Source organism: Pseudorca crassidens, chromosome 2, assembly GCF_039906515.1.
Source record: "Pseudorca crassidens isolate mPseCra1 chromosome 2, mPseCra1.hap1, whole genome shotgun sequence".
Taxonomy (NCBI): Eukaryota; Metazoa; Chordata; class Mammalia; order Artiodactyla; family Delphinidae; genus Pseudorca; species Pseudorca crassidens.
The window spans coordinates 42,633,925-42,652,140 of NC_090297.1; the positions used below are offsets into that span (position 1 = coordinate 42,633,925).

The 18,216-nt window shown below is 35.0% G+C and overlaps 1 protein-coding gene across 3 annotated transcripts in view; it reads right to left on the minus strand.

Moving 5' to 3' along the window:
- Positions 1-18,216, minus strand: part of EPS15 (epidermal growth factor receptor pathway substrate 15) — a 164,956-nt gene that overhangs the window by 116,730 nt on the left and 30,010 nt on the right. For all 3 annotated transcript variants that reach the window (XM_067726095.1, XM_067726094.1, XM_067726096.1), the window contains exons 2-8: positions 14,292-14,333; positions 10,974-11,063; positions 9,929-9,976; positions 5,858-5,953; positions 3,860-3,925; positions 2,580-2,705; positions 84-143 (exon numbers count right to left, since the gene is read on the minus strand). In XM_067726095.1, the coding sequence (XP_067582196.1) occupies positions 84-143; positions 2,580-2,705; positions 3,860-3,925; positions 5,858-5,953; positions 9,929-9,976; positions 10,974-11,063; positions 14,292-14,333 (528 nt within the window). The remainder of the gene's footprint in view (positions 1-83; positions 144-2,579; positions 2,706-3,859; positions 3,926-5,857; positions 5,954-9,928; positions 9,977-10,973; positions 11,064-14,291; positions 14,334-18,216) is intronic.

Consider the following 18,216-nt stretch of genomic DNA (forward strand, 5'->3'; position numbering starts at 1 on the left):
TACCTCTAAAGATAAAAAGGGGAAATTTTCACTTGAGAAAACCATTAAGATGTTTAAGATTTCGAAAGCATTATGTTACTTACAACTGCAAACTCATCTCTGTCAAGCATTCCATCATGGTCAATATCACTCAACTCCCAAACCTTAAAAAGAAAAGAATTAGGAAAGATTAACATTCTTTCATTTCACGTGCTAACTGTATACACCCAATACCTAAATGGAGGAAAAAGTTTTGCCTAAACATTATAACATCTATTTCTCTGAGAAATTTCAATTATGCTGACCATTTTATTAAATCACTATTACATGCTATATTAACATTACTGTAAAAAGAAATAATAATTCTTAATACCAAGTATTTTTAAACAGAAATTCCTTTGCAAATTTTTAAAGAAAATATTTTGTTCCTCTCAAGTAAGAAAACAATTATGTAACACAGTACTTTAAACAACTATAATGCTTTTTCAAAAACAACATCTCAGTTAATTCATGCAACAATTCCATGTGGTACCATAAAACCTGTTTTAGACCTGAGACTGCATGAATTATCTAGGATCATACAACTATTATTAAATAACAGAATCAGTTTTCAATGTGAAGACTTCCAACCAAGTCCATTATTGTTTTCCCTATAATACAGAACCTCTAATCATCTGAAATAAGTGTCCAATGAACACTCTATTATTAATCATTAGCCAACTAATGTCCAGGGCATACAAAATAAATATAAAATCTAAAAGGCCCTGGTATATTTGGTCTAACTCTAGAGTAGAATCCATAGCTTTAGACCAGCTATAAACTATGTTAAATCCTTGAAATGAAGGTATTAAAGATATTCAACAAAATTTTACTTGGGACAGGAAGAGAAGGTATACTGGTAAGAGACAGGAGTGAAAATAAGCAAGTGCCTGGTCACTGAATGCCTTGGAGTTTAGACTTTTTCCTAAATGCAATGGGAAGCTACCTAAGAGGGTAACTTTTAAGTAAAAAATAACAAGATTATATTTATAGTTTAGAAATCTCACATAGATCACACAATAGAAAAATAATTAATGAAAAACAATATTAGAAAACAGCTTTTAAATTAATATTTATTGAGTACCTAAACTATACAACACTGATCCAGTAGTACTGGTGTTGTGGTAGCAAGTCGTTATCATCAGGATCATGGCAGCTAGCGTTCAAAGAGTATGTACCAAGCACTGTGCTAGGTACTTTATATACATTATCGCATTTAATTTGTATAACCCTACAAACTGGGAACCAGGCTAATTTTAAAGATTAGAAAACTGAGACATGGTTTTCTAATGATTTGCCCAAGGTCATACAGTTAAGAAATGGTGTAACCAGGGTTTGACCCCATGTAGTCTGACTAAGCAAGGAGTTAAAGAAAGGACTAGAGGTTTAATGAGAGTAGATAAGGTTTGAAATATAAAGAAGGGTATTGAGAAATCATGATGGAAACAGCACAAGAGTGGCTGCAGTATGGAAAACCCAGCTGAAGATCATGAAATTATGATGATACCAATCTTACTAGACTTTCTCAGTAGTCTGAATGCAACCAGAGAGAAGGCAGATAATTAGCTTCATGCAAGGTTGGATTTTCACCAGGCAGAAGAAAAGTTAGAAAACACAGCAAAGGAAGCTAAGGATACTGACATGAAACAGTGGACCAAAAAAATCCAGGACGGATGAGGAAAAAGTAAATTCAAAAGATGGGGGAAATAAAAGAGTCTGATTTAAAGGTCTTGATGAGGCTGGGCTTCCTGGGGGCACAGTGGTTAAGAATCTGCCTGCCAATTCAGGGGACACGGGTTCGAGCCCTGGTCCTGGAAGATCCCACATGCCACAGAGCAACTAAGCCTGTGCGCCACAACTACTGAGCCTGCGCTCTAGAGCCCTTGAGCCACAACTACTGAGCCCATGTGCTGCAACTACTGAAGCCTGCATGCCTAGAGCCCGTGCTCCACAACAAGAGAAGCTACCGCAATGAGAAGCCCGTGCACTGCAACGAAGAGTAGACCCCGTTCATCACAATTAGAGAAAGCTCGCAAGCAGCAGCGAAGACCCAACGCACCCGAAAATAAATAAATAAATATATGTTTTTAATTAATAAAAATAAAGAAATAAAGGTCTTGATGAGGTCAAAGAATTAGTCTTGCAAGTATCTAGGAAAGAAATCTAGAAAGACAAGAAGTTCTCTTCAGAGAGTAGAATTTATGATTTCAGAGATGAAACTATTGCTTTAACCAGGCTGTATGATACAGCCACAGAGTAAATGGCAGATGCAGAATACTGATGGTCTCTGGAAATTAAATCAAGGAATTCGGAGGTCAGAGCATACAGCTCAAAGAAAAAAGGATCTACATAAAAGGATTATATATAGCTAATTTCAAACACTCATATGTTAGAGGGAATAATCAAAGAAAGAAAGAAATTGGCAATAATTTTATATATTAAGTTAAAACACAAAAAATTCTATAATACAACTTCAAAGTAAGATCTATGTGTTTTTAAGTGTTCCTGGTAGATACAAAATTAAAATACATAAAAATTACATTTAGAATTTAATATCTTACTCTTCCAAGAATATCCACAGGTAACTTAGAGTTGAGCAACACTGGTTTCACTTTATCACCAGACAGAAATCCGTTCACTGGGCTTAAACTATCAAAAATTGCATCATATTTGGCCTTATCTTCAGACTATAATACAAAGAAGATCAAAGTTAAATAATGGTGAAAGGAATTTAACTGCATTTTTAAAAATTGAGTCCTCAAAGAATAGACATTTTTAAAACTATCATTTAAAAAACATTTTGCACTTTCATCAAAATATATTATAGTAAATAATAATTTAAAAGTTACTCCACTCAAAAGTCTAGAATCCCCTCCATCCCTTTTGTAGCTGGAATACTATCTTTGCCCTTCTACTGTTAGGTTAAAATCAAAAGATTTTAGTGATCAGAGGGCTTTGAGAAGAGCATCTAAGTCCAACCCTCTCACTCAAACAGATCCAAAGCAAAACAGTAACTTTTATAAGAACACATAGCTAGTTAGTGACATTCTATGACTTTCTAAACATGGTATTTAGTTACATTTCAAACTCAAACAAATTAAAAAAAAAAAAAAAAGGAAATCATTGCCACAGAAATAGACATCAAGTTTCCCCCATTTTTCCCAAAGCAAGATTTCTTTTTATCAATAACAAGGTATTTTCTAAAATCCCAGAAAGTTATTTGTATAACATAAAAACTATTGTTCATGATTTTCCAAGTCAAGGCCAGATCCTTACACTTTTTAAAGTTAATAGCATACAAGCAGACACAGCCATACAAACCAAAATGGTTTTCTGACAAAACTGTACACATCTATTACAGGTTATTTGATCTGCTATATTCTATTTTAAAATTACGATTTTTAAAATTTGATAAGATAGCTATAACCATTTTGGTGCCTCCAAATAACTGTAATGCAAAATACCCATTTTAGAAAAAGATTTCATAAAGAAGTGTTTTAGAGCCATAAAGAGAATTAATTAAGTAGAACTTTTCAAACAAGAAATAGTACCAGTGGGGTAAACTACCTATTCATCAAATATTTTAGTTAACACAAGATTATGAGATCATTATTTTTAGTTTACACTATAACAGAAATGAGATTAAGCCAATACTAACTGTCACAAAATGACTAACAGAGCTGCAACATCCCTCAAGCAATTTCTAGTACCAGTATTTCCTCCACAGTAAAAAATGAATGTCTAATGCAGACTGCAATATATTTTGGAAGTAGGGGGAAAGGACTATGTAGGTAGGAAGTAAAGTGAAGTAAAAGAGAGAACAGTTACAAAGTTTACTTACTTTTACAGCCCATGGGAGCTCAGCTGCAGAAGTTCTGCTGATTAGCAAAGGACTACTGGTATCATGCTAAAAAGGAAAATATAGCACATGAAGGGCTGAAATCCTCACATCAATAAACAATGAGGAGAAAATAATCTTTGGATTTAAAAATACTCAGACAAAATGTTGGATCTCAATGCACAAAGGACACTATTTTACATTAACTCTATTAGACCTTCATCTGAGTACAAATGAAACAAAAACTGAGTAAGCTGAGTTAGTGGAGCTAACTAAATGACTAAATGACTGTGGAGCACTAACTAAAACATGTAAGTCTTATAGAAGAAATCCTATTACAACTGAAATCAAGATAAAGATATCTGAATGTAACAAAAATATTTATGGCCCTGTTAACTGATCACTTTTTCCCTACACTATTTAAGGAAAGCTGACTGGAACAAGAATTCAATTTAAGATTTCTGAGTTAGAAGTACATGAACCTATCAACACCCTGTCCAAGTTATTATGTTTATTTGCTTGTAGAGACAGATGAATATGTTTGAAAATTTTTTATAATAGTATAGTTAGGCAACAAATCCCTAAATTAACCCTCTGACTCCACAACTAAACTTCAAAGTACAGAAATTCTCAAAACTGAAGTTAAATTCATAATACTCAGACAAAATACTAAAATACTGAATTTAAAAACAAGCAAGAAGAGCCGTGAAACTTCTGAAAAAAAGCAGTAGGGTGGGAAGGACTAGCCCTATCAGATATAAATTACCAAATATGATAATTGAAACAATGTGAGATCAGCATATGGATAAACAGATCAATGGGTATGAACAGAAAAAATCCAGAAAAAAACCAAAATACATATGAGAATTCAGCACATGATTGAGGCGGCATTTCAAATCGGTATGGAAAAGATTGATTATTCAATAAACTGTATTAAGTCTAAAAGGTAGCCGTCTTGAAGAAACATACATTTGAATCCATACACATACCTTACATCAGGACTAATGTAAATGTGAACAAAGAAACCATTAAAAAACTTAAATCCTAATAATTCATTTACATTAAAAACAATGACTTCTTTACGGAAAAAAAAATCACCACAAAGACCACAAAGTCAAAAGACAAATGGCAAACTGGGAGAAAATATTTGCAACTCATATAGACAAAGAACTGTTTCCCTAATATATAAAAAGCCTCTAGAATTCAATAAGAAAAGACAAACAACCAAAGAAAAATGGACAAAGGTTACAGACATTTCACATAAAGGCAATGTAAATGGCTCATAAGCATGAGAAAAACTACTCAACTTCACTCCATAAAACCAAAAGGACGAATTAAAACTACCCATTTGTCACCTATCAAATTGACAAGGACCAAAAGTTTGACAACAGTATGTTAGCAAAAGTACACTCAACCAATTGTTGGTGGGACTGTGAACTAATACAACCACTATGGAAGACAAGTAGATATTATATGTGAAAATTACAATGCACGAACTTTTGAAACAGCAATTCCACTTCTGAGAAGTTACACATATATTTCTGCACATGCAAAGTGACACAGATTCAAGGTTATTATTCATCGCAGCATGTTTTAAATAATAAAAGACTGGAAGCAAGCTAAAAGCCTACCAATAGGAAGTTAAATAAATTAAGGTAAACAGAAGCACGGAAATACTATCCAGCTGTAAAAAAGAATGAGGAAGCTTTTATGTAAAGATCTCCAAAACATATCAAGTTATTTAAAAAGGCATAGAATCATGTGTATAGTATGCTACAATTAATGTAAACTGAGGATATAGGTATTTATATGTCTTTATATACACATAAAATAACTGGAAGATACACAAGAAACTAATAACAGCAGTGGCCATAAGAAAGAAAATCGGGTAGCTGAGTGATAGGGGTTGAGGGAAAAATTTTTTAATATAGTAAATTTTAATTTTCAAATCATGTGGTATCATTTTTAAAAATACAATTTAAATTTAAAAGCATTTCTTACAAATCTTGGTGGAGGAACAGCCAGGTTCAAACTACTCAGTGAAACCTCCAATCCATTCTGGGCACATGCCACAAGACGCAAAGCAACAAAGAATTCCTGAGAAAGAAAAGTATGAATGTTAAGAGCATTATCTATCTATCCATTCATCCATCCATCCATCTATCTACACACATACCTTTAATCTGAAAATATAAAACAATTCACAACTACTCCAAGATTTTTATGTTGCAGCGAATATAACGGCACATTTGCTTGAAAAACTTGCTCTAGGGCTTCCCTGGTGGCGCAGTGGTTGACAGTTTGCCTGCCGATGCAGGGGACACGGGTTTGTGCCCCGGTCCGGGAAGATCCCACATGCCGCGGAGCGGCTAGACCTGTGAGCCATGGCCGCTGAGCCTGCGTGTCCGGAGCCTGTGCTCCGCAACGGGAGAGGCCACAAAAGTGAGAGGCCCGCGTACAGCAAAAAAAAAAAAAAAAAAAAAACACTTGCCCTAAAATCAAGAAGAGATCTATGTACAAAGATATTCCTAATATTATAAATAGCAAAAAATATTAATATAAATGGGAAAATAATTAAATAAACTGATATACTGATAAATATATATATTTGGAAATATACCAAAATTAATAATCATGTTTCAAAGAATATTTAAAGACGTTAAATGATTTTTATAATTTAAGTGAGAAAAAGAATCTTGAAAAAAAGTCTAGAAGAAAATAGCACCTAGAAGAAAATAAATAAAACGTTATCAAAAGGCATCTCTGGATTTAAGATTATAAATTTTAACACTAGACCAATCATTCAAGTAACTCAGTCACTGTTATTCCAGAAAAGCTACAAAGAATAACTATGCAACATCTAAAACAATTATATAACTGCTTGACTTCAAAATATTTGTAAATCTCTCCCAAAGGTCCTTGGGTTTTTGGCATTTGAAGCCTCGGTCCAAAATTTAATTAGTGGAATGACACTGAAGCAACTTGTTTTCAGCTGTTCTGAGTTAAAATCAGGTCTGAGAATAAGCATAACAAAACCCTTTACTCCAGTTATGATTACTTGCAACTTGTCAATACTCCAGTACAGCTGCTGATGCAATCAACCCTTTACTGCTTTTCTCACATCTGTTCTCACCTACTCAATACTTTCTTCTTTCTACTTTCTTTTTTCTACTCAATACTTTCTTCTTACTCAATATTTAACCTATTCCTAGAAACTTACACGTTGTCTGTTTATACAATACCTTGCCTTCACTAATGAATTTCTTGAAAAAATGCTATTTCAAGATCACCCCTTCTCTTTTCATTCACCACACAAGCTTCTATGCAATCTGATTTTAACTCCTACCATTAGCTAGAGAAACAACTGCCTATGTCACAAATAAACTCCTAGCTACCAAATACAGGACTCTAAAATAAATTTTTTTTAAAAAAGCTTCATCCTACTTGTTCTTTTATTTTTTAATTTTTTTTAATTTATTTTTTAAATTTATTTATTTTTGGCTGCACTGGGTCTTCTTTGCTGTGCGTGGGCTTTCTCTAGTTGTGGTGAGCAGGGGCTACTCTTCATTGCGGTGCACGAGCTTCTCATTGCAGTGTCTTCTCTTGCTGCAGAGCACGGGCTATAGGCGCACAGGCTTCAGTAGTTGTGGCGTGTGGGCTCAGTAGTTGTGTCACATGGGCTCAGTAGTTTTGGCTCCCAGGCTCTAGAGTGCAGGCTCCGTAGTTGTGGCACACGGGCTTAGTTGCTCCACAGCATGTGCGCTCTTCCTGGACCAGGGCTCGAACCCATGTCCCCTGCATTGGCAGGCAGATTCTTAACCACTGCGCCACCAGGGAAACACCGCCTACTTGTTCTTTTGGCAGCCTGGACTGTATGATCCTTCCTGATGCTCTTCTCTACCGGCATAGTTTCATAAAGCTCTCCTAGTTCTCCTCTGACCTTTCAAGTATCTTCTGCTGAAATCAATGTCTCCTACCATCCTTTAAATGCTGAACTCTAAATAACCCTTTTTCTCTTCTCATTCTAATCAGAGTCAATTACTCTTAGGTAATCAGGTCCACTCCCACAGTATGGATGGGCTCTGAAGTGAAATAGTATTGCACTGAATTCTAGTTCTGCTACTGGTTGTGAGGCCTTGGGCAAGTTTAAAAAAACTCTTTAAAAGGGGGGCTAATATCTACCTTGCAATGTATTATAAGGAACAAAATTAAAACCACACTATAGGAAGAAAACACTATCATTTTTGGCACATAGAAACTCAGTAAGTATTGGTTTATTTTCTTAATTTCATATGTTAATTTAAAAATCTATTCCTCCAATGCAAACATCAAAGTTTATAACTGCAAATCCATAAATCCAGCCACCTGGATATAACAAAGAACTCAAACTAAACACCCAAAGTCTAGGAACAGCAGTGAAGAATTTATTTTACTGTAAGTTCATGAAGATAAGGACCACATCCTGTCACGTTCACCTCTGTATTGCCAAAACCTGGCTAAAAACAGGTACTCAACAAATATTTGCTGACTGAGTACAGAGCACCCTGGATGCCCATGCGAATTTAGTTTTCCAATGTCTCCAATGTACCAAACTGGCCCTTCTGCCCAGGGGTCCAATGGGGACCACAATCTAACCTTGGAATCTTAAATAAGAGACTGGGTATTCTGACCCCCTCATCTAATTTTTCCCATCCCTTTTCTGAGTTAGCTTCAGCTATCCCCATAGGGAAAATTAGCTTTGAGTAGTAGTGCTCAGGCAATGTATTAGCATGTAGCAAGCTTTGAATTTAATCCTATAGAACTCTGAAATCCATCCCCAACAAGCAGAACTTTAAAGTTCTCTGATGGTGTCCAATGCCCATAACCACTTTCACATATTTCTGGTCTAAGGTTTACTTCAGGCTTGTAAACCATTTTTTGGTTTATATGTCAGAGATAAGACCTAGACCAGAATACACTGTACTCAGGTTTGATTAGCCAAGAGCTTCCCTTCAAATACACAATACCATCTTAACACATGAATAATAAAATCCACTTTTGGACTTCCCTGGTAGTGCAGTGGTTAAGAATATGCCTGCCAATGCAATGCAAGGGACACGGGTTCGAGCCCTGGTCCAGGAAGACCCATATGCCACGGAGCAACTGAGCCCGTGTGCCACAACTACCGAGCCTGCACTCTAGAGCCCGCGAGCCACAACTACTGAGCCCGCGTGCCACAACTACTGAAGACCGTGTGCCTAGAGCCCGTGCTCCACAAGAGAAGCCAATGCAATGAGATGCCTGTGCACCGCAATGAAGAGTAGCCCCTGCTCGCCACAACTAGAGAAAGCCCGCACACAGCAACGAAGACCCAACACAGCCAAAAATAAATAAATAAATAAATAAATGTAAAGAAAAGTAATAAAATAAAATCCACTTTCATTTATAACCCTGTACACATAAGAAACTTAATAAGATACAAAGAGCGAAGTCTCCCTGAATAACTAAGAAAAATAAATCCCATGTTATTGTTTGAATGTGTCCCCCCAAATTCATATATTGAAATTCAAAATCCCAAAAATAATAGTAGAGCCATTAGGAGGTAGAGCCTCTGGAAAGTGCATAAACCATCAGGATGGAGCCCTCATGAATGGGATAAGTGCCTTACAAAAAAGCATTCAGAGAAATCACTAGCACATTCTGCCATGTAAGAATAAAGAAGCAGTCTGCAACCTAGAAGAAAGCTCTCACTAGAACCATGCTGGCACCCTATCTAAGACTTCCAGCCTCCAGAACTGTGAGCAATAAATTTATGCTGTTTACAAGCCAACCAGTTTGTGATATTTCGTTACAGCAGCCCAAACAGACTACAACACTCCAGGAGAACTAAATGTCACCAAACTAACACTAACCTTTGGGAATTAGGTATTTTAATGCCTATTGATTGGAAATATTTTCACTGTTCTAACACTTGCCCTTGCAAAACCCTCATTTTGGTAAAAACCAATTTTTAGTTTAAAAATACAAAAAATTGCTGGCTATTTTTTATTCTGAATTACTCAAAAATTTTTCATGTCAATCTCTGAATCTTACTTGTTTGTTCAGGATACCTTTGCCATCTGTGTCAGCTAAATCCCAGATCTGAAATTTAGAAAAAAAAAGTATCAACCTATATTTTAACAAAAATCACCTTAAAGATAAATTAAATCCCTGCAATTTACAACCTCATGCTCTTTGGTAGTCAGATTTAAGAATCACAGAATTAAAAGTGGAAAGAAACCTTAAAGATCACTTAGTGCAACCCTACACAAAGATACTAAGGTCCAGTGAGGTTAAGTGACTTACTCAAGAACATCCAAGGCATCAGGGAAAGAACTGAAGACCATATTCTAACTTCCAGTCCAATGACTTTTTTATTAACCCAGATTCCAACTCCAAGTCCAATACTCTTTCTACTAGAACATGCTACCTTGATTTTAGATCCTTATTAAGATGACATTCTTTCTTATGGGTAAGCTGAAATAGTTAATGTTTATTTGTGAATAATTAAATTATTAATAATGATTATTGTTCAGGGTTTGAATACATATCAATATCATATATAAGGATTTGCTGAAATAGTTAATGTTTATTTGTGAATAATTAAATTATTAATAATGATTATTGTTCAGGGTTTGAATACATATCAATATCATATATAAGGATTTGTAAGGAGATCAAGCCAAGAGAGGGACTTTTCCACCTCTTTGTGCTCCTTCCTAAGCCTCTCATCCCCTACTCTATTTACCACATATTAAACATAGAGACAGTTCTAATAGAGGAAGTAGGGAAAGAGCCAATTGTGAGTGGGTGGCAAGGTTCCCAGTCTGCATTGTTTCTCCCCACATCACTCAAATGTACTATTACTTCCTCATTTCATCCTACTAAAAAGTAATTTGTTTTCTAAAAATCTGAAAAACACCTTATTTTTCAAGAGGGTAAATCACTACACCAGAAATTCCCTCCACTGCATTACTGTAACTGCTTCCATGACAGCTCTAACTTCTAAGTTTTGTAATGGTTATCTTTCTGAATTTGCACCCAATTTATCTACACTAATAAATATTCATTATATCTAGTTACAATGAACAAATACTACCTTTCCAAGTATCAGGTCTGGAAGTCCTGATTTTTTCAGGAATACAGCAGCATCAGAAGCCAATACCCTTCCAGTATTGCCTGTATCAACCTGAAAAGATACAAACCATAAGCTGACAACAAACATAAAGACAAAATTATGATTATTTACCTGCCTTTCTCCCTGTAATTTGGGAACTGACTTTTTCAAAAAGGGAACAGGAATCCTTTGACTAACAAAGGCCATGGAATATTGGAGACCCATATGAGAAGAGTACCATCTAGACAGCACTGTCAATCTACAAAGTGTTTTTTTATCATGCCCATTACACACATGATAAAACTGAAGCTCAGGGAATTCCCTGGCAGTCCAGTGGCTAGGACTCAGTGCTTTCACTGCCAGGGCCCGGGTTCAATCCCTGGTCAGGGAACATAGATCCCACAAGCTACAGAGTGCAGCCAAATTAAAAAACAAAAACAAACAAGAACACACAAAAACAAAACCCTGAAGCTCAGAGGAAGTAGAACAGATTAGTGGAGTCATAACATTAATACATGTCTTCTGATTCCAAGTCTTCTATAGCTGCCATTTAAATTCCAATAAACTTAAATGGCAAAAGAGGAAAAGGGCAATAGTTCCTGGAGAGGTCTTCTGATAAATGGGAATAGTTGCACAGTTATCTGTTTTTTTTCAAATATCTTTAAATAATTAACTTCTGCTTTTATACTTACTCTTAAGAAACTGCAACACTTTTTTTAAAAATCAAAGCAATATCAGTTCTAAAACCAGCAGTGACTGCATTATAAACTTAAAGAAATTTTAAAAACTGCTAAGTTCCTAAAGCACATTAAGGGAAACACATCATTTTAACTGATGGGGACTTTCCTTTAAGACAGAATGAGGTCACCAAGAACAAAAAAAACAGTTCAAAAAAAATAACGACTCTCACTTCCGTAGAGATTTCCTAAAGTTCTATTTGTAAAAGTGAAAAGTAAATTTTTAAAAGTCATGGGAATAGTAACATGATACAAGGATATTTGTGAGCTAGCTGTTTTTCCACTTTAGTTAAAAGATTGTTTGCTAAAACATATACAAAGCATTCCAGACAGACCAATCTCAGCAAAGAAGCAAAAGAGAAATACTTTCTTTCAAGTGCTAGAACATGGGATAAATCAGGCACTCAGCAAAAAGGAAAGAATTGCTCAATCCAAATTTGGGGTAACAAGGAGGTACAGAAAGGGTTGGGAACTCTGCCTCTAGAATTCTCCACAACTCCTTTTCTTTGCCTATCCCTTGACCAGGGTGGGATAAAAAAGGAACAACTACCCCCCCATAGCCTAGAAACAGAGGCACTGAGGAGAAAGGGAAACCCAGATTAAGCTCTTATGACATATTTATGTAGTGTATTCCAATAAATAATTTTACTATCTTCCATTCTTTTGGTTATTATAATAATTAAACACAGCCATTTAGTCTTTGTCATCTACAGGCAGTTTCTGTTGTACTCTGATGCCTGCCTAAAGGCTCTGCCATAAGCTAAAGGCCACAATCTGTGTTGTTGACAAAGAAAGACAGTCTCAGAGCCTCATGGAAAGTACGATACCACATACTCTGAACTATTAACACTTCAAAATGTAGACTTTTGGATAAAGACTTCTGGGCTGACATCACTTAGACAACTTTCAGACTGTACTGGTAGACCAAGTCAAAATTCCAGGACTGCATTCTGGAAGTAGATATATCTCTTGAAAGCAGACTCCTGACCCAAGAGGCAGGGAAACAAGAATTAAGTACGCAGGGCTGAATGAAGTGTTAAGGAAAATTCAATTATGATTATTTACGTGGAATATTGTTGGTATTTTTACTATTCTATTTTCTAATGGATATGTGGAAAAGCCCTTTCTTACTCTATATCCATCCCTCAATTTAGTAGGCTCTGCTTTTGTAAACTGAATGAAACAGTTTTCAGTGGTATTTGATTCTCACTGACCCTTCAGAAATCAAAAACAAATCCTTTAACTGAATGTCCTTACTTTGTATGGCCATATAGTTATCAAATAAGTTAAATAACAATTTATTCTCCTTTTTATCAGGTTATAGTTGAGTAAACCAATTGTACAAAAACAAGGCCATATTTGAGAATGATTCTCTTTTATTCAGATAGAACAAGCCGCTATTAAGGATCAGGGATTGCCTTTATGTACAACCAATGTCTACAAAGACTCCACAAGAAGACTGGCCTGCAACATGGTTTGTAAGATCCCAGTCACTCAAGCAGTAAAGCAAGGTCACTTAGCAGGCTAGAAAACTTAGCAGCCATGGGAAACCTCAAGATGAGGTAAATGCACTCAAATTTATACTGCATGTGAAATATGAAGAAGAGAATTTCTAAAGTTTGGATCCTAGCCTTAAAACAGAAGAATAAATAACAGAGGCTTTAAAAAGCACAATCTGAGATTCTTTAGAAATTTCAAGCAGAAATTAATCAGCTGGCCTTAGAAGTTGTTAAATAGTAAGTGTATGGCTTTAGATTTGCAAGTCACACAAGGAGACCTATAGTGGTTCATTAACACTTGCTGCAATATGTAGATTACCCAGTTTATTTGTATAAGGAGACCAGCCTTTTCTGTAATTATGATCACAAGGTGAAGAGATTATCAAGAAAAATGATCTGATATTTGGAAATGGGCAAATAAGACTGTCTACACTTTCAGGAGATTAGATAATCTGATCTATGGTTAGCACCTTTGACTTTCTATCAACTCGGCTACTTTACACTCTGTAGGGGTAGAGGTTAAATTATATAAACCTGATAGCCATACAAATGATTCCTATCCATACCAATGAAATTAATTTTCTCTGATAGAGAATATAAATCTCTGTAACTCATATTCCCATTTTTACATCTCACTGGTTCTCCCAATATTAATGAGTTGAAAAAAATCCTTGACACACGTTCATTTTATATATTTGTATGAGAGTCATGGTTTTAACTTCATGAAAATTAAACTTTAATAAGTCTTAAAAACAACATAAAAGTCATTTCTATTTAGCTTATAAATTAATTTGGATGTTTATATCTGGATGAATATATCTAATGCCACATGGATTTTTAAGATAGATATTTAAGACAATTAAGTGTTTGGGCTTAATTATCTTTCCTTCATTTTTCTGGGAGCTTGTTAAAAGCATTAATCAAAGCAGGAGATTAAAGCACAAGAAAATGAAAACAAGAAATGTCAAATTTATTCAGCTGGATGGTAATCTGCATATATACAATCAGGAGTTGAAAGTATATTTTATGTTCAATCTAAGAAGACAAAGAAACAAACATCTTACCTGTCTATAGTATTTTTCATATAGAGGATTCCCACTTGATAACTAAAATAAATAAATAATTAGAAATTAAATGCTATTCAATGACTTCTATTAATATATTTGCATTCATCCAACAGATGTATGAAATAAAGATAAATACGATTAAAATATCCTTGATTTCAAAAAGTTTGGCATTGTTTCTTTCTGGGGGCAGGAAGGGAAATTGAATAAAGGCAGCCACATGGATTACCAATAATCAGGCAGACAAGAAATAAAACAAGAATTTTAAAATTATTTTTGACATCAGAACTCTTTTCCTCATGTAAAATTTTACTCAGAAACCCAACATATAACAAATTAGGGGTGAAATGATTTGGCTAAAGACGAACTGAAAAGCCCAAAGCCTTAAGCATTCATCCTCTACCCAAGTGCCCAAGGTACCTATGAATACAATTCAAAAACCACTCCAGTAAAATAATCAAATGAATACACAAACTAATGAACAAAAAGATGATATCGATATCAGTTCTGAAATGCTTGCAGGAAGGGAGTGCTATTCAATTCATACCACAGTTCAAAGGGTTCCTTGGTCAGCTGATGAACAGATATATTATCTCATCTGAAAGGCAGCTTAGGAGTATGATGTTTGAAGGCTCAGGTTCGCCTGTACATGAATGTGAAGAGTGTTCTGGAACCAGGAAGGAAGTCCAGGAAGGCTTCATAGGGTTGACATCAGTAGAGAAATTTGAGGTGTAAGGGAGAAGGGGAGAGGGTGATTCTATACAAAGGTAACAGCATGCAAAAATGCATGCAATCAACAGAAACCTCAGTTATGTTTGAAGAGAATAGTAAGGAGTTCTGAATGGTGATAAGGATTACAGATAAGATTATAAAGTGTTATAGAAGACAACTTGTTCAACTGCCATGCTAAAAGTAAAGAAAACAAGGATGGAAAAGGGGACAGATTCAAGAGCCATTAACTACCCAGTTGTTTGGTCAAACACCAGTCTACATGTTACTGTAAAGGTATTTTTTTAAGATGTGGTTAACATTTAAAGCCATAAACTTTGAGTAAAGCAGATTATCCTCTATAATGTGGGTAGGCCTCATCCAGCCAGTTGAAAGCCCTAAGAGAGAAATGACTGAGACCCCCCAAAGAAAGAAGGAATTCTGCCTCCAGAACGCCTTCAGACTCAGCTGCAACATCAACTCTTCCCTAGGTCTCCAGCCTGCCCTGCGGATTTAGGACTTGCCAGCCTCCACAATCACATGAGCCAATTCCTTAAAATTAATCAATCAGTGTGTGTGTGTGTCTGTCCTGCTGGTTCTGTTTTTCTGGAGAACCCTAATACACCTAGTCTTAGAGAGGTCCAAGCTTTTAAATGGCGGAGACTGGACTTAAATGCAGGACTGTCTCACTCTAAGCTCCATCCTCTTTCACATTACCATGCTGTTTCCCATATGCCCTGGTTTGCTCAGGACAGTACAATCTGTTGTCTCAGCATCCCATCCAGTTTACCACTTGTCTCAGATTTCTCACTTTCTTAAATGAACTATTTTTTATTAATCACTACACTAAAATAAACCAGGATGAATTTAGTACACCTCTACTATATACATCTAACTTCTGGCCAAGCTAGTAGTGTCTAAGTGCTCTAACCACTGAACAAGTGATGAAATTGTAGAGGACTAACGATAATTCCACTTTTTTCCTGACTCTTTACAGATAAAACATAACTAAAACCTTTTCAAGGACACCATGCAAAAGACTCAGTGAAAAGTATCCTCAGACACAAGCAACCATGGACAGGTAACTCCTTACATCCGTTCAAGACTGCGCAAGAAATATTTTACACTGGTGCTTCTGCTGGCTCCTGGTGCTACTGGCTGATGTGCCAGTCAGTACAGTGACACGTGCAATGACTTGCAAGATCCATCAGGCCACTAGCCAGCCAAGTAAGTGAGAAATTACAGGTTAGGCGCAAATGAAGTATGTGTGAGGAGTCAACAGTCTAAAAACTCGAGGTGGTTTTGTCATTTATTTCATGGTATAATTCTACAACTGTTTATTTATTTTGTTTGACGATCTTTTTTTCTTTTTTTAATCCAGTAAACGCTTTCAGGAACAATGAGCTAAAGAGAAGAAATTATATGTTTAATACAAAATTAAGTACTAAATTTTCATTTCTCTAGAAAATGGATAGACAGACAATTTGCATAAAAATTTTAAGGCTACTTCTATTTATCATAGAGCTATAGTGGCATCACTGTTAATGAGTTAGCTGCAAATGCCAAAATTTACAAATGTTTTCACATATCCCTGGTTTAAATTTTAAGTATAAAAATGGTATTGAAAACAAAAAAAATACTTAAACATGGCAATATGTGTTCCCTACTTGCAACCTGTCATCAGATTTTAAAGGCTGGAATCTTTGAAAGACTGACTTTATAGATCCAACTTAAGCGTCTCAGTATCGAATCTTTTTGAAAACAAGTCATCTAATGACTGGTTGCATATTGTTCAAAATCAGTGGGAAATTTTTAATCAAAGATTAAAGTTAATGAATAAAAATCCAAAAAAAAAACTTCAGCTATTGAAGCTTTTAGAAAATATCAATTATTACAAAGAAAGTTTGCCAAGACATTGAAACATATCCCTCAAAAGCAAGGGAAGTACTAAACAAATTAAATGATGAGAGTTCAAACAGAATACAAGATTTAATTTTGAAATTCTATCATTATACTTTGTAATGAATTCTAGAAGTTCCATCAAAAGTCTTCCTATTTTTAACTGGATAAATGTATATTCTGTACTGGAATGACATGAAATTACAGAGAGTCTATGATTTCACAGCAACTAAATTTAGTGGAACATGTCAAATAATCATAAATAGGGACAAATTATATGACAAGATTTGTCTTATTAAAAATTTGTCAAAGAGTACCTTTAATAGAGGCGAAAAGACAATGCCTGTGAAAATACTGGGGCTGATAAATTTACAGTTTTCAATAAGAAAAAAATTAGAATTAACAATATTCTCCATTTAGCAAAATTGTTCCTGAGGTAGCCAAGTAGTTCACAACATATAGAGTATGTTAGCAATTAAAGATAGCACTGCTGGGAATTTCCTGGTGGTCCAGTGGTTACGACTTGGTGCTTTCACTGCCATAGGCCCGGGTTCAGTCCCTGGTCAGGAAACTAAGATCCCACAAGCCAAGCAGCATGGCCAAAATATATATATATATAGCAATGGTTACAGAGGAGAGTCAACTGTAAGGGTTAACAACTACACACCATAAAATGTAACTTTGAAAAATGCTGCAGATAATTTTATGAAAAAAATTAAAACTAGTTAAACTACATTGGAAAATAATGACATTGTTCAGAAAAGTATTACTGACACAATATTATAGACAGATATGTCTAAGAAGCTGACAAAAAAATATGACTATTACCCAGAATAACTACTCTGCTTTTGTTTTTAAATATTCTCATAATCAATGTAAAGACTTTATTTTGTTGTACTATAGAACAAATGTTTTATAAAATTTTATTTTTGAAAACAGAACTATTTTACTGATCTACCAATGTAATAAAACCATTTTGATGGCCAAAAAAAAAAAAGTCAAAAAACATAAAACTTTAAATATTTGTAATGTCCCTTTCATTCTCAAACATGTCCCAGTTTGAATAAAAACTTACATATTCACCCTACTCCCAGAAAAGGGTATAAATACTTTGCTAGAGAAAGCAAATGAAATACATTCCATCAATAACAAAGAGTTATTTAAAGACAATTCAGTTGAATTTTTAGTACCCAGAAAAAAATTCATAAATAGTAAGAAATTCTGAACTCCAAACTGTACCTTATTAATCATCACATTATAGACTCACTGGTTACTACATAAATACATTTGAGAAGGCATTAGCTCACTAAGTGACTAA